This window comes from Carya illinoinensis, chromosome 6 (genome assembly GCF_018687715.1).
Source record: "Carya illinoinensis cultivar Pawnee chromosome 6, C.illinoinensisPawnee_v1, whole genome shotgun sequence".
In the NCBI taxonomy this organism is placed as follows: domain Eukaryota; kingdom Viridiplantae; phylum Streptophyta; class Magnoliopsida; order Fagales; family Juglandaceae; genus Carya; species Carya illinoinensis.
Window position 1 is genome coordinate 25,187,213 of NC_056757.1, and position 15,884 is coordinate 25,203,096.

Here is a 15,884-nt window from a genome sequence, read left to right on the forward strand (position 1 = left end):
TATTTTCGCATGCATGATGTTGTTCGTTATGTCGCTATAATAATTGGATCAAAGGATCGTAATATGTTTACCATGAGAGACAATGGTGGGCTAAAAGCATGGCCAGATGTAGATTCACTCAAAAGATGCCAAGCCTTCTCTATTTTTGGTGGAGATATAGATAAACTTCCCAATGAAATGGAATGTCCCGAATTAAAACTCTTTCATGTCTGTTTAGAAGATTGTTCTTGGCAGATACCGGACACTTTTTTTCAAGGGATAGACAAGCTCGAGGTTTTAGATTTGACGAACATGCAACTTTCATCACTTCCTTTGTCTCTTCTTCTCCTTAGAAACCTACACACATTATGTCTGGATGGTTGTGTGTTGGGAGACATATCTGGGATTGGAGAACTCAAGAATTTAGTAATTCTTAGTTTTCTTAATTCTAAGATTTCAAAATTGCCAAGAGAAATAGGGTCATTGGTTCGTTTGCGGTTGTTAGATTTGAGCAATTGTTCCAAACTCGAAATGATTCCTCCAAATGTCATATCAAGTTTGGTCAAATTAGAAGAGTTGTATATGGAAAATAGCTTTGTTCAATGGGAGTTTGAAGGTGATCTCAATGATGAAAGAAAAAATGCCAACCTTGCTGAGCTCAAGCATTTGTCAAATTTGACGACTTTAGAGATACAAATTCCAGATGCTAACAATCTACCAAAAGATTTAGCATTTGAAAAGTTGGAGAGATACAAAATATACATAGGACATGCCTGGGGCAGGACTGATAGTGCTGATCAATCCTCAAGAACACTAAAACTCAAGCTAAATTCAAGCTTTCAATCAAAATTCTGGATCAAAATGCTATTAAAGAGAATGGAAAATCTTCATTTAGATGAGTTGGATGGTGTTAAGAGTGTTATACCTGAAATAGATGAAGAAGGTTTTCAACAACTTATGCATCTCCGGATCCAAAATAATGGTGAGATCAAGCATATCCTTAACTTGAGGACACCAGTTATTGCGTTTCCTACCTTGGAGACGTTTGTTCTCGAAAATATGATTAGTTTGGAAGAAATATGTCACGGCAAACTTTGCTTAACATCCTTTAAAAACTTGAGAGTTTTAAAGGTAATAAGCTGTGAGAAATTAAGATATGTCTTCTCATCATCTATTGCCAGGGGCATTCCATTACTTGAAGAATTGGAAGTAAAAAGTTGCAACAACATGTGTGCAATAGTCGTGAAAGAAGAAGAACAAGGAATAAAAGATAGAGATAGGATCTGGTTTCGTCGACTGGAAACCTTGGTGCTAGAGGATATTCCAAAGCTTGAGAGCTTCTTGAGTACAGAACATTCATTCATGAGGGATGGTAGAGAAATCAACCATGATCCTGACAGGCCACTTCTACATGATCAGGTACAACATTAGACATTTAACTTCAAACTCACGCAGTACGACACAATAGTTGACTAAGAAGTTAAATAATATGGGTATTCTTCCGAAGAATAATTTTGAAATTATGAAATTAGGCATATTTTTTCAGTTTTTACCATAAAGCTTTTGTACCCAAAAGAAAATAATGAATTGTTCTGGATGCACTCATTCCAACATGGGAAAATAAGAGCATACGAATCGAATTATAAGCCAAAAGCAGTACTTGCACTAGATCCACCTTTGAACATAAGGATTTTTTTCCCTTTCAAATAAGCAATACTCTATAGCGTAACGAAAGGCACCCTCCAACTAAATGTGTCAAAGCATATATACCCTATCAATCATAAACATTCCCAATGCCAACAGCATATTGGCCAATTGGCATTGCTTCCCCCAAAATTATAATTGCATGCATCTACTGAGGTTAATGTGGCTGAAGACACACCTTAGTCTTGGTTCATAAAAGCTAGATTTGAAAAAATAAGATGGGACTTGTCTAGGCTGGCTTTGAAATAAAAAGATAAAAAAGATCATTCCATAAATATGGAGTTAGGCATATTTTTGCATGTTGAGTATTAATATCATGGCAAATTTGGATTTTACTAATGGACTATATTGATTTTTGAAGGGACCAATGTTTCCAAATTTGTGTTAGTTTATACTCTTTCTCCCATTTAGAATTTCATGTTTTTAATGTCGAAGCAGAGAAATATTTGGCATCTTTAATTTTATTGATACTAAGAATTTAATCATACAGGTTGCCTTCCCTAGCTTGAAAAGTCTTATTATTAAGGGTTTACCCAAGATAAAGCACGTATGGAGTCTGAAAAGTTTCTTTCCAACCTCAGTCATTAGCCATATGGAACAATTGAGAATAATCTGTATTGAAGATTGTGGGGTGGAGGAAATTGTTGCAGACGAAGGAGGAAGAGAAGCAATACCAAGGTTTGTGTTCCCTCAAGTAGCTAGATTGGATCTTCGCAATTTACACAGACTTAAGTGGTTTTATAAAGGAGTGGATGTTTCAAAATGGCCGATGCTGAAAGAGATGTGGATAGAAGAATGCGAGAAAGTTAGGATATTTGCTTCCAGAGTTGTGAACTTTCAAGAAACAGTTGAAGAGAGGCAGTCTGGGATGTCCGTTAAACAGCCGCTTTTCTTGGTGGATGAGGTAAAGAGACTTATATTAATTAGCTCTCTTAAGATTTCTACTAGAAAATGTTATCTTTATCAAAACAGAATGAATTTTACATCCCAATATTATAGAATTATTTTGATCTCTGCTTAAGTTGATAAATTTAATTAATTAGTCTTTCTAAATTACAGATTTAGTTGCAATATTAATCAAAGAATACTCAAATCTTGTTATTCAGTATATCAAGTTCATAAAGAAATTATTAAATAACATAAATATCTAAGCATATGAATTAGACGCAATCTCAAAATTCATATGCTTAGATATATTATGCAACAAGAAAAATGCTAATTGTACTTAATAAAAATTTATAAAAAACTTATTTTTCCACATGCTAGCTATAAATTTCAAAAGAAAACTAACAAAAAAAATAAGTTTTGTACGTTAAATTATAAATAAAATTGTTAATACATGTAGGACTACTCATGTAACAAACATATATGTATGTGTATGAAACAAATAAGCATATGAATTCCACCAAGATCGAAATATATATGCATGCATTCATTCAGTTTGAATTCCATGACTTACGAACTTTCATAGAAGTTATTGCTTAGTTGTTCCACATATATATATATAGCTTGAAATGTTAAGCCGCAAAACCAGAAAGATCAATTATTCCTTAATTGGTTAGTTATTTCTTGTAGGTTCTATTATGTTGGATGGGAGGTATGTATTAACCACTCTTCCGATGTATTTTACAGCACTCATTCCCGAGCCTGGAGAGTTTGTACATTTGGAGTATGGATATGTTGGAAATTATATGGCAGGATCAAGTCACCGCAAGTTCCTTTTCCAATATTCAAGAATTGTGGATTGATAGTTGTCAAAAGCTATTGCACGTCTTTCCATCTAATCTACTTACAACAACATTCATTCAAAGTCTAAGTATTCTACGCATAGAAGAATGCAGTTCGTTAGAAACTATATTTGAAAAGCTGGAGGCTGGACAAAATGGTAAAGAATCACAATCTTTAATAGCCCTAAAGTCAAGGACGACGGAAGAAAGTGTCACGAGAGAAGACGGAGGATCAGCCAGACATTTTGTGTTACCTACACTTACTCAAGTTACACTTATTCGATTGCCAAAACTCAAGTGGATTTTGGAAGGGGAGCATACTACTTTGGAATGGCCTTCATTGAAAATATTGAGACTCTGGGATATTTGTGAACAAGTAGTGAACATGATTTTCGTGATTAAGGAGGTTAACAATCCTATCAACTACTCTTCTCTCTATATATATTATTATTATTAGGACATGTGCTCTTTAGTTTCTCTATATATTTGTGTGTCTTGGAGGCTAAAAAATTAATCCCCGCATAAGAACTGTTAAATGTTTAAGTTTCATATATATATATATATATCGAGAATTCTTCCCTTGCAACAAACTTTCACGCAATCTTGGATTTTATTCTACTTTGTTGACCTTACAATAAATTCTAGCAATTAACCAACACATGATCTTTGATCTTGAAGGAATTGAATACTAACTCTTATGATCTCTTTTGTTCAATTTTTTTCCTTTACAGTGTACGTTCCCCAACTTGGAGCTTTTGTCATTAATGGACTTCAATCGAACCATAAGGCCTTCAGATTTTCCTCCATCTTTTCTTACAGGAATGCCAAATCTGTTGGAATTTAAAGTATATGATAGTGGATGGGAGGAAATATTCCCTTATGAACTTCTTGATCCTGAAGTACAAGTTGTGACAGTCCCACGATTAAGAAGACTAGTGCTCGCTCGTCTACCCATGCTTGCGCATTTGTGGAAAGAAGACACCCAGCCATGCCCACTTTTTTATAATTTGGAATTTCTTAAGGTGAGGAAATGCAACAAATTGAGAATTTTAGTGCCATCCTCGGTATTTCTTCAAAATTTGACAGATTTAGATGTATCAAATTGTCATGGATTGATCAATTTAGTTACATCTTCAACGGCCAGAACTCTGCTGCAACTCAAGAAAATGACTATAAGCAAATGCAAAAGGATTACAAAAATTGTAGCAATGGAGGATGGTAAAGCAAATGTGGTGATTACTTTCAACAAGTTAACATACTTAGAAGTTGATGGCTTACCAAACCTCACAAACTTTTGCTCTGGAGCTTATTTCTTTGGGTTCCCATCTTTAGAGAAATTAATTGTGAGTTGTTGTCCCGAGATGAAGACTTTCTGTCAGGGAATCTTAAGCACACCAAAGCTGAAAGGAGTACAAGCAACAAAAGATGATTCACATTGGGAGCATGACCTTAATACCACCACACTCAGGCTTTGGGAGTCAAATCATGATGATACTCAATGATTATTAAGAGAAATGGTAAGTATATTCTAAAGTACTTACAAAACCATGAATTTTTGTCTTTGAATGCAATGATATGTAGCTACAAGTAATCAATATACTCTCCAAATTAACACTCTAAATAGTTGAAATATATAAGTATTCCAAACTTTGGTATTTTTAGTTACGAAATCACCACTTGTCCCAAAAATTTAAGTTGATAAGAAGAGGTAGATAGTTATGTATATCATTTCACACTCCCCATCACAGAGTCACAGCTGGCTTAGACTCCTCCCAATAACTAGGACAATCACATTGAATATTTAATTAATGGGATGAAGTATAGAGTCAAGATTCGAATTAAATTAGAACGTCATCTACTCTGATACCATATAAAATTACTAATTGTTCTAAAAGTTTAAACTGATTGGAAGAGGTAGATCGTTGTGTATACCCTTTCACATTAGCAACACTTAATGCTCATGAATCACACAAACGTTTCTCTTCTTATACATACTATTATACAGGCCAAAAAAAAAAAAAAAGAACCATAGAGAGCCAAGTGAGCGGGATGGTTTGTAGTCTAGAAAGATAGAAATTCAATTTATTTATTTCTTCTTCTTCTTTTTTTTTTATGAAAAGCTTCCTTGATGATACTAATTTGATATTTGAAACTTTAATTGTCTTTATAAATATATTGTTTTTTTGTCAACATGGAAGGTTGAGAATTCTAAAGAAGATGAAGATCATCCTTAATATGCATGCAGCAGCTAAAATTTCGCTTCTCTATGCAAAATTTGTGAATCTGATGATGATGTTTCTTTCTTTAGAAGTCAGTTGGGCAAGGGGTCGGTATTTTTTGTAAGACTAGGCAAATTTAGAAGCTTGAATGATGGAGGAGGAATTGAAAGAAGAGGGGGAGAGACTAGAAATAGTAATTTGGATGCAAGAAGATGTTACTCTTTGGGATCATATCAATATGCGATTATTGATTCGAAGCTGCAAGTTGCCCTATGCCCCAATAGAATGGCTGATAGTACGAGGATTGTGAAATGGAGAGGCATACAACACAGAAAATGCAATGAACCAAGGAGTAAATTCACAAGTTCATCAGGAAACCATATGGGTGGTACATCTGTTACCGTGGGTTTACCATGGTCTGCTAGATCTTAGGGTGCATGAAGTGTTATTCAATGTGTATTCCATTCTTTTTATGTTATTTCAATGAATCCATTTATCACAACGTTGAAGGGCAATTCCTTACCTCTGCTGACTGCTATCTCATTGAAAGCAAGCGGCTTTTACCTTATCTCGTCAGTAAAATTCCTTATACTTTTGCAATTTTATGAAATGCCTTCTCTTTCCGAACAGTTATAACTTTGAGCAAGACAATCAATCTTTATGATTTTCAGGTAAAGCTATTTCCCTCCATGGGTGAGACTGGATCGGATCGTCCTCACCCATTCTTGCAATATTTATTGCAAGTTGTAACTAGAGTTGGCCAATTTCTCAAACAAATGAACATAATTTATTTCATCATTTAAACTTCCCAGGTGGTGAATTCTAATTCAATAGACATAGGATGATTCTACATGCAAAACTTGTGCGAGTAAAGGATTGACATTGAAGTCAGATCACATGTTGCTTTTCGGATGCTTAGAGATTCTCTAGAAGTCTGATTTTGTCTGCAGGAAAATAAAAAATAATCTTTTATTTTTCTTTTCATCTTCCTAATGGAGATGGTGAGGTTAAGCATACAGTGGGCCGTGGGGGTGGAAGTAATTTGCTTATTCCCCCACGTTATGATGTTGTCTCTCCTAGAGTCACATTTTGAGAACCTGAATCCAATGCTAAGAGTACACGTCCCAAATAACATGGAGAATAATCTCCCCAAGTTAAAAAGGTGATGGAGAGAGCATGAGAGGAGAAATCTAGAGGTAAATAAATATACCAATTAGACAAGAGACGGACAGGCTAATAAATAGATGATTCTTTTTCCGAATAAAACTTTGATGAGTGATCACATCATTTTGACACAACTTTTTCCCACTGGAACAATCCCACAGAGAGAGAGAGAGAGAGAGCGAGAGAGAGGTGACAATTAACCACGCCAAGCTTAAGTTAATTGTCACTTTACCATTCCAATATATAACTAATCAGAAGAATACATAATAAAAAAGTTAATCTCCTAACCGCTACTTGCACTCAGAATTTACAATAAACTAAGAAAAGTAGATATAAACACAAGTAAAATTTGCTGCTATTCACTGACATTGATGAAATATTACACAAAATCGCATTCGGAGTATGCTTATTGGTGTTTAAAGTCAAGAGACTTCGATACCAAAGAATAACGCTCGCGAGTAAATTCATACTACAAGACAACACCACAAGTACTCAATATGTCTCCATGAGCTCCCTCTCCTCTCTCTGCCTCTAATGGCAAAATCAATTTTAAGAATTCCTTACTGGAATATCATGAAATAATGTACATAAAACACCTACAAAAGGAAGTAAAATGTAAAAGGAAAAGAAGTGTGAAGCCATGATTCAAAACTAATGCAGAATCAGCTTCAATAGAAACATGAAATTGCACCAATACCACAAGCAGCAAGAAAGTTATGTGCTTGTGCATCACAATCTTTAACACACCACCATCCAACCTCACAAACCACGAGGGAAATTGTTGATCTGCCCTTCCTCCAAAATATCTTCATTGTTGAACTTATAAGCTATCCTCATTCGCATCACAAGAGATTTCTGAAACTAGAATCAGCTTTGTAATTTTGATTATCTAGCATCTCATACACAAAAAAGGGTGAAAATTCCTTATGATATGGGTTCAGTACAACAATACAAGTCATAGGATCCCTAATCACATGGGGAAAAAAAAAAGTCATTATACCCAACACCAAGTAGTATGACAAAGTCTTTGTTGAGTAGAGCTTACTGGATTCCACAAACAAGTAATAAACACCACGAAACCAGTCAGAAGCAATAATAACCTTAATTCATCTCATAAATTCCATTGAGTTGACAGGGTATTTCCAATAAAATATAAGGATAAAAAGATGCCGACTTTCACCAACATTAGTGTCGGTTGTTTGTCTTCTTTGCTAAACATCAACCATAACATGGACTGTTGAAAGACGTTCCATGCAGCTACAAAGTGTCACCACCTAGATTTTTTTAGAGAATTTCCTAACCTTCTAGAAGCCTCCAAGTCCTTTGTAATCTTGTGGAATTGTGTAGAGTCATCTAGAAGGGGCGTTATAGACAATTCTAGAGTAGTGTTCTAGAAAGGGCTTTATGGACAATTCTAGAGTAGTGATCTAGAAAGTTCTTTACCCTTGTATTGGTGACAAGTGTCGCAATCCTAACCATTCTTTGTACCAAGAGTTCCCTATAAATAGAGGGGCTCTCATTTGTATAAATCACCAAGCAATAAGAGAAACAAGTTCTCTAGAGCATCTCTCTCTATCTTCTTTCTCTAGTTTGTTCTCTATTGTCTTGAGTCCTTTAGAAGGCTTACTTAGGAGCTTTATGGGAGAGAAAGCCTCCTAAGGCCGCACGGGTCGAGTGAAGAAATTCTAAGTCCGTGACAGTTGGTATCAGAGCCAACCAAGTTAGGATGGCGGATCCAAGTGAGATCACCATGGAGGTCCAGGAGACAAGAAAGAGCAAGAGGTCGAAGGACTCAAGCTCATCTATGGAGTCTCGTCTCGATGGGATCGAGAGGGCCATGGCCAAGATATTGGCCAAGATCGAAGAATGGGATCAGTCTCACAGGGAGGTGAGCACCCTCGACAACACGGTGATCAGGATGGAGGTGGCGGTAGCGGATGTCAGGGACCGACTTGACATCGTGGAGCAAGGTATGGAGGAGCTAGGATTGGAGGGACAATCCAAATCGCTCAAGGAGTCCATTCTGAGCACCATCCACCCTACCATCGAAGCACAACGTGTTGAGAACGTTGCCTTCCAAGACCGGGTCTTGGGGGAGCTAACAAAACTCCAAGGACAAATGGAGGAATACCGCGTCGGTCTAGAGGAGACCAAGGCGGATTGGGCTATATGCAAGTGGGCAGTGGCCAATGGGGGCGCCGTCGGAGCTGGAATGATGGCGACACCAAGGGTGGATACCCCCAAACCGAAAGAATTCGATGGCAAGCGAGATGCTAAAGAACTAGATAATTATATGTGGCACATGGAGCGCTACTTCGAAGCTTTGAACATGCAAGACGAGAATGTCAAGGTACGTACTGCCTCTCTTTATCTTACTAATCTTGCTGGTACTTGGTGGCGTCGTAAGCATAGTGAGATAGAGAAGGGTACTTGCACCATTGATTCTTGGGAAGAGTTCAAGCGTGAACTCAAGAGGCAATTCTATCCCGAGAATGTGGCTATTCATGCGCGGAAGAGAATGAAGGAGTTGAAGCACACTTCTTCTATCCGCAACTATGTTGAGGATTTTCTGCCCTCATGCTTCAAATTACAAATATGAGTGAAGAAGATCTCCTCTTCAACTTCACCGATGGTCTCAAGTCTTGGGTGGCTCAAGAACTCAAGCGTTGTGGAGTCAACGACATCTCTACCGCCCTGACCGTGGCAGAAACCTTAGAAGAATTTGAGTATCATAAGAGTGACAACTCTTCAAAACCCAAGTCTTCGAAGGATAATCACACTAAGGGTGGGGGAGCGAAGGGGTTCAAGCCTCCACAGTATAAAGACCGAGGTGACAAGCCTTCAACATCAAAGGAGGGCAAGAAGGACTACTCTAAGGACAAGAAGCCAAAGGATGCTTGTTTCCTTTGTAACGGACCACACTGGGCTAGAGATTGTCCCAAGAGGAAGGCCCTCAATGCCATGTTGGAGGAGAAGGAAGTTCAAGAGAAGTCGCACCTGGGGTGTTTACAACTTCTCAACTCCCTAAAGGCAAGCACAAAGCCAACCACTAAGGATGAGTCTTTGATGTTTGTAGAGGTGCTCGTTAATGGGAAGAAGAGTCACGCCATGGTCGACTCAGGAGCTTCTCATAACTTCATTAAGAAGGAAGAGGCCACACGGCTAGGAATTCCTCTTAAGAAGGTCAAGGATGGCTGAAGACCGTGAATTCTGAGGCCAAACCCCTTGATGGCGTAGCTCATGGGGTAGAGCTACAACTTGGCACTTGGAGAGGCACGGTGGATTTCTCCGTCGCTCCTATGGATGATTTCGACATCGTGTTGGGGATGGAATTCTTGAGACAATTCAATGTAGTGTCTCTTCCCCACTATAACTCGGTGTGCATCTTGGAAGGGGGTCCATGCATGATACCCACCGTGTCCAAGCCAAACACCACCTAGCTTCTATCTGCCATGCAATTCAAGAAAGGATGGAAGAAGGGCGATGTGTCATACTTGGCTTCTATGGAGGAAGGTGAAGTGAAGATTTCCTCCCCTCCACCCAAGGAGATCCAAAAGGTCCTCAGGGACTATGAGGATGGCATGCCGCCAGAGTTGCCCAAGCAACTACCACCTAGGAGAGAGGTGGATCATCAGATCGAAATGGAACCCGGCGCCAAACCACCCGCCAAAGCACCTTATCGCATGTCACCTCCAGAGCTTGAAGAACTAAGGAGGCAACTTAAGGAGCTACTCGATGCCGGATTCATCCAACCCTCAAAGGCACCATACGGGGCACCCGTGTTGTTTCAAAGGAAGCATGATGGGTCTTTGCGGCTGTGCATTGACTACTGAGCTCTAAACAAGGTAACCATCAAAAACAAATACCCAATTCCTTTGATTGCTGATTTATTTGATCAACTAGGCCATGCAAAGTACTTCTCCAAGCTTGATCTAAGATCGGGATATTATCAAGTAAGGATTGCGGAAGGCGATGAAGCAAAAACAACTTGTGTAACTCGCTATGGAGCATACGAATTCCTAGTGATGCCCTTTGGCCTCACAAATGCTCCAGCCACCTTCTGCACACTCATGAACAAGATCTTCCATCCCTATCTTGATCAGTTTGTGGTAGTCTATCTAGATGATATTGTCATCTATAGTTCTACCCTTGAAGAACATGTGGAGCATTTAAGGGTTGTTTTCCGTGTCTTAAGGGAAAACCAACTATATGTTAAGAAGGAGAAGTGCTCATTTGTACTAAACGAAGTCCATTTCCTTGGCCACAAAATCCAAAGGGGAAAACTCAGCATGGAAGAGGGGAAAATAGAGGCAATCAAGAAGTGGGAGTCTCCCACTAAGGTTATCGAGTTCCGATCCTTCCTTGGGCTTGTCAACTATTACAGGAGATTTATAAATGGATACTCCACAAGAGCATCCCCCCTCACCGACTTGCTCAAGAAGAACAAGGCCTGGGAGTAGTCATCAAGGTGTCAGGAAGCCTTTGACGATCTGAAGACAGCCATCACGGAGGAACCGGTCATGGCCTTACCAGATTGTACCAAGCCTTTTGAGGTACAATCAGATGCATCAGATTTTGCCATAGGGGGAGTTCTCATGCAAGAGGGACATCCCATTGCATATGAGAGTCGCAAACTCAATGAGACTGAAAGGAGATACACCGTGCAAGAGAAGGAGATGACGGCCATCATCCATTGCCTCAGAGTTTGGCGACACTATCTGCTTGGCTCTCATTTTGTAGTCAAGACAGATAACATTGCCACTAGTTACTTCCAGAGTCAGAAGAAACTAAGTCCAAAACAAGCTAGGTGGCAAGACTTCTTGGCAGAATTTGACTTTGTCTTGGAGTACAAACCGGGCAAGGCCAACCTCGTTGCTGATGCACTAAGTAGGAAGGGTGAACTTGCTGCTATTACTCAAGCTCAAGGGGAGCTACTCGATGTGATCCGTGAAGGCATGGAGCATGATCCCTTAGCCAAGAACTTGGTGAACATGGCCAAGGAAGGGAAAACCAAGAGATTCTGGGTAGAAGACGGTCTTCTCTACGCCATCAGGCGGTGAATCTATGTTCCAAAGTGGGGAAACCTACGAAGGAACCTTATCAAGGAATGCCATGATTCCTTGTGGGCTGGACATCCGGGCCAACGACGTATTCGAGCTTTACTGGAAGCTTCCTACTATTGGCCTCAATTGAGAGATGAGGTGGAACTCTACGTGAAGACTTGTCTTGTGTGTCAACAAGACAAAGTGGAGAATCAAAGTCTTGCAGGATTGCTAGAACCACTACCCATTCCTTCTCACCCATGGGAAAGTGTGAGCATGGATTTTATAGTGGCTCTACCTAAATCCGAGGGTTGTGGTACCCTCATTGTGGTGGTAGATCGATTCTCCAAGTATGCCACCTTCATCGCGGCTCCTAAGGATTACTCAGTTGAAGAAACTGTAAAGTTATTCTTCAAGCATGTGGTGAAGTATTGGGGCTTACCACGGAGCATCATTAGTGATCGAGACCCTCGCTTCACAGGAAAGTTCTGGTCAGGACTATTCAAGCTTATGGGGTCTGCCCTACATTTCTCTACCAGCTTTCACCCACAGACAGACGGGCAAACTGAGAGGGTGAATGCCTTGTTAGAGTTATACTTGAGGCACTTTGTAAGTGCCAACTAATCCGATTGGGCTAAGTTATTGGATGTCGCTCAATTCTCCTATAATTTACAAAGGAGCGAGTCCACAAACAAAAGCCCCTTTGAGATTGTAATGGGACAGCAGCCACTTACTCCCCAGTCATTGGAGACAAGCTATGTGGGAAATTGTCCGACAGCCTTCAAGGTTGCTAAGTCTTGGATTGGATGTGACCCGTTCCTACTTAGACAAAGCAACCAAGAAGATGAAGAAGTGGGCTGATCAGAAGAGGAGGCACGCGGAATATCGTATAGGCGACTTGGTGTTAGTAAAGATCTTGTCGAGCCAACACAAGTTCACAAGAAAGCTACACAAGGGGCTTGTACGACGTTATGAGGGACCATTCCCAATCATCAAGAAAATAGGAAAGGTCTCCTACAAGCTGGACTTACCCTCCAAGTTCAAACTTCATCCAGTCTTCCATGTCAGCTGTTTGAAGCCTTACCACGGTGATGAAGAGGAGCCAACACGAGGAGAGTCCAAGCGTGCACCATTGGGCATAACTACCACTTTCGACAAAGAAGTAGAAGAAATCTTGGCGGACCGTGTCATCAGGCGAAAGAGTCATATGCCACGCCAAGAATACTTGATCAAGTGGAAGGGATTGCCCGAAAGTGAGACAACTTGGGAACCGAAGGAGTCATTGTGGAAGTTTGAAGATCACATCCGAAGGTTCCATGAAGACACCGCGTCGAGGACGTCGCGAAGCTTGGTGGGGGAGAATGTCACCACCTAGATTTTTCTAGAGAATTTCCTAACCTTCTAGAAGCCTCCAAGTCCTTTGTAATCTTGTGGAATTGTGTAGAGTCATCTAGAAGGGGCGTTATAGACAATTCTAGAGTAGTGTTTTAGAAAGGGCTTTATGGACAATTCTAGAGTAGTGATCTAGAAAGTTCTTTACCCTTGGATTGGTGACAAGTGTCACAATCCTAACCATTCTTTGTACCAAGAGTTCCCTATAAATAGAGGGGTTCTCATTTGTATAAATCACCAAGCAATAAGAGAAACAAGTTCTCTAGAGCATCTCTCTCTATCTTCTCTCTCTAGTTTGTTCTCTATTGTCTTGAGTCCTTTAGAAGGCTTACTTAGGAGCTTTGTGGGAGAGAAAGCCTCCTAAGGCCTCACGGGTCGAGTGAAGAAATTCTAAGTCCGTGACAAAAGGCTCCACTAAAAGAAAAGGACCAAAATTATCACAATTTTCACAGATTATTGTTGGTTGTTTGTGTTCTTTGTAATATAATACTGATTCTACAATTCTGTCGATTTTAAGAATGCATTCTGTCAGCAATATTAGAAATAGTGAAGTCTGAAGCAAAAATAAACCACAGTCCACTAATCTATTATGATGGTTTCCACATCCCAGCAGCACTTTAATGGGGAATAATATAAACCTGAGTCTTAAAGTTTCAGTGAATTGTTAATCTAGATGATAATGGATTAAAATTTCCACTTCATTTATTAAGAAAACCACATTTTGAAATGAACAACTCTACGAACTCCATACATGTCTGCCTCTGGTACGTTGACTTAGCTCCTAACATCTCTATATCTGGTACCACAGATCTAGGGGAAGTCAATGTGCAGTCCCACTTTCCAAGACCCCCATTACATCTTGCAAGTAGCTATATTTCAAGCTTTAGTCTCAGGGTAGGATTGATTCAAAGGCTCCCACACTCCCGGTAGTGTCCCTCAGAGCATGTTTTTACCCTACTCCCTTGAGCCTTACTACTTCTGATTGAGAAATCTGCGTCCTCATTCGATTGTAACCTCTCACTAGGTGTTCCTCATGTATACTATCTGTGTACCTGGGCTTTGCCTATTTCTATGAATACAATATCTCGATTACGTATCAAAAAAATCTGCATCCTCATCCCTCCAGCTACATCTCCTATCTTCTTAACAATCCACAAACAAGCCCCAGCATATGCTCCTCAACAATCAGAAAATAAACAAAACACATAGCAAACTGCAACGGACTCCATCACCTCCACTGCAGCACACCGAACCACTGAACAATGGTACTCCTCACAACCATCACCAAATCACAGTTAATTTTCTAAGCCCCCTCATTTTTTATTTTTTATCATGGACACAACTCCAGCCAACAGAAACATACTCATCAACCGAGTAAACTCTATAAACTGGCTGGAGGATCTGATATCTCAAGAACCAGAGCCCCAGCTCGCCCATAAAATTTTCGATCTCAGCCTTGTGGGGAACATTATAGCAGGCTTCTGTCTTGAAGAATATGACAATTCCATCTACATTTCCACCCTCACAAATTCAGATGATAGAAATAGAGCTCTATGACACGGCCCATGGAACATTCGGGGCATTCTCCTGTTTCTTAAGGAGTGGTGAGCTAAACTACCCATTCACCAAATCAACTTCTCCCACCAGATTGCCTACGCCAACGTGACCCTCATTGATGAACCTCTCCCACCTAATATACTCCTTCAATTCTCCAATACCAGCAAAAATGTATCGGACCATTGCCACAAGTGTGGAAGGATAGGACATCTAGACTACTACTGTACCTTCAATCCAACCCACTCTCCAATCGAGTACCGATTCTACCGGCCACAAATGAAACTTGATTAGAGGATGCCCAAAAAACCATCCGTCTACCCAGGCGACAGTGAACAGCCACCAAATGCCAAAACCTCCAAACTAGTATCCCCCTGAAAGGAAAAGGAACTCCCCCAGCCAGTTCAACCCAGCCTTGATCTGATTGAACTAAACCCATTATCTATGAAAACCCACCCTCCACAAAGATTCTTCCCATTTCTACCTCTGCCATCTCGATGCAACACGAAAATATGAACCCTCAAAACCTTCAACAATGGCAACAGGAAATAGTGACGAATATTCTGAACCTTATTAAGGAAGATTGAAATATATCCATAATCAAGCATTGATTGAATCTTCTATCTGAAATCGGAAACTGACCAGAAAATGGAAGGAGAAAATCGACCCATGCATAAAGGAGAAGCCATTGCTGAATATAAAGTAGAGGTTAGGCTGGATTCCGTTCACGTCTTTGATATATCATAGGGAATACGCTCAAGAATGCCTTCGGAGAAGAGTTGATTTCTGCTCCAATTCTCATCCAAGGTGAATGTTAGAAAATGATAAATATAAGATAAATTTAAATTTTAGTTATTTTATTCATATAAATTTCTATATTGAAATAATTATTGTTTTTATTATATAATAATAAAATAATATGAAATGAATTTGATTTTGATTATTCGTATAAAATCTTCACATTGAATTATCAATTTATTCATTATATAGTAATGAGTAATTAATAATTATAAAAATATTTAATATTTTTAATTATTAATTTATTTTATTTTATCATATTTTATTATTCTACCTATTATATATTAATTAGAAATTATATTCTA

At 39.3% G+C, this 15,884-nt stretch overlaps 1 protein-coding gene and 1 long non-coding RNA gene across 5 annotated transcripts; one reads left to right on the forward strand and one right to left on the reverse strand.

The window, feature by feature from the left end:
* Window positions 1-9: 9 nt before the first annotated feature.
* On the forward strand, window positions 10-6,234 carry LOC122313606. Of its 3 annotated transcripts, none has more exons than XM_043128753.1 (5): window positions 10-1,398; window positions 2,174-2,587; window positions 3,316-3,816; window positions 4,142-4,927; window positions 5,609-6,234. In XM_043128753.1, the coding sequence occupies exons 1-4, from the start codon at window positions 10-12 to the stop codon at window positions 4,910-4,912; spliced, it is 3,075 nt and encodes a 1,024-aa protein (XP_042984687.1). In that variant the 3' UTR covers window positions 4,913-4,927; window positions 5,609-6,234. The 3 variants fall into 3 exon arrangements, with proteins under 3 accessions (XP_042984687.1, XP_042984688.1, XP_042984689.1); XM_043128754.1 differs by having other exon boundaries at window positions 5,719-6,234; XM_043128755.1 differs by lacking the exon at window positions 5,609-6,234 and having other exon boundaries at window positions 4,142-4,432; window positions 4,555-4,770.
* Window positions 6,235-7,004: 770 nt separating this feature from the next.
* LOC122312907 lies at window positions 7,005-15,582 on the reverse strand. Of its 2 annotated transcripts, none has more exons than XR_006243227.1 (3): window positions 15,424-15,582; window positions 7,552-7,648; window positions 7,005-7,389 (listed from the first exon to the last, which is right to left on the reverse strand). It is a non-coding gene; the product is annotated as an uncharacterized LOC122312907 (long non-coding RNA). The 2 variants fall into 2 exon arrangements; XR_006243228.1 differs by having other exon boundaries at window positions 7,491-7,648.
* Between the last annotated feature and the right edge of the window lie 302 nt (window positions 15,583-15,884).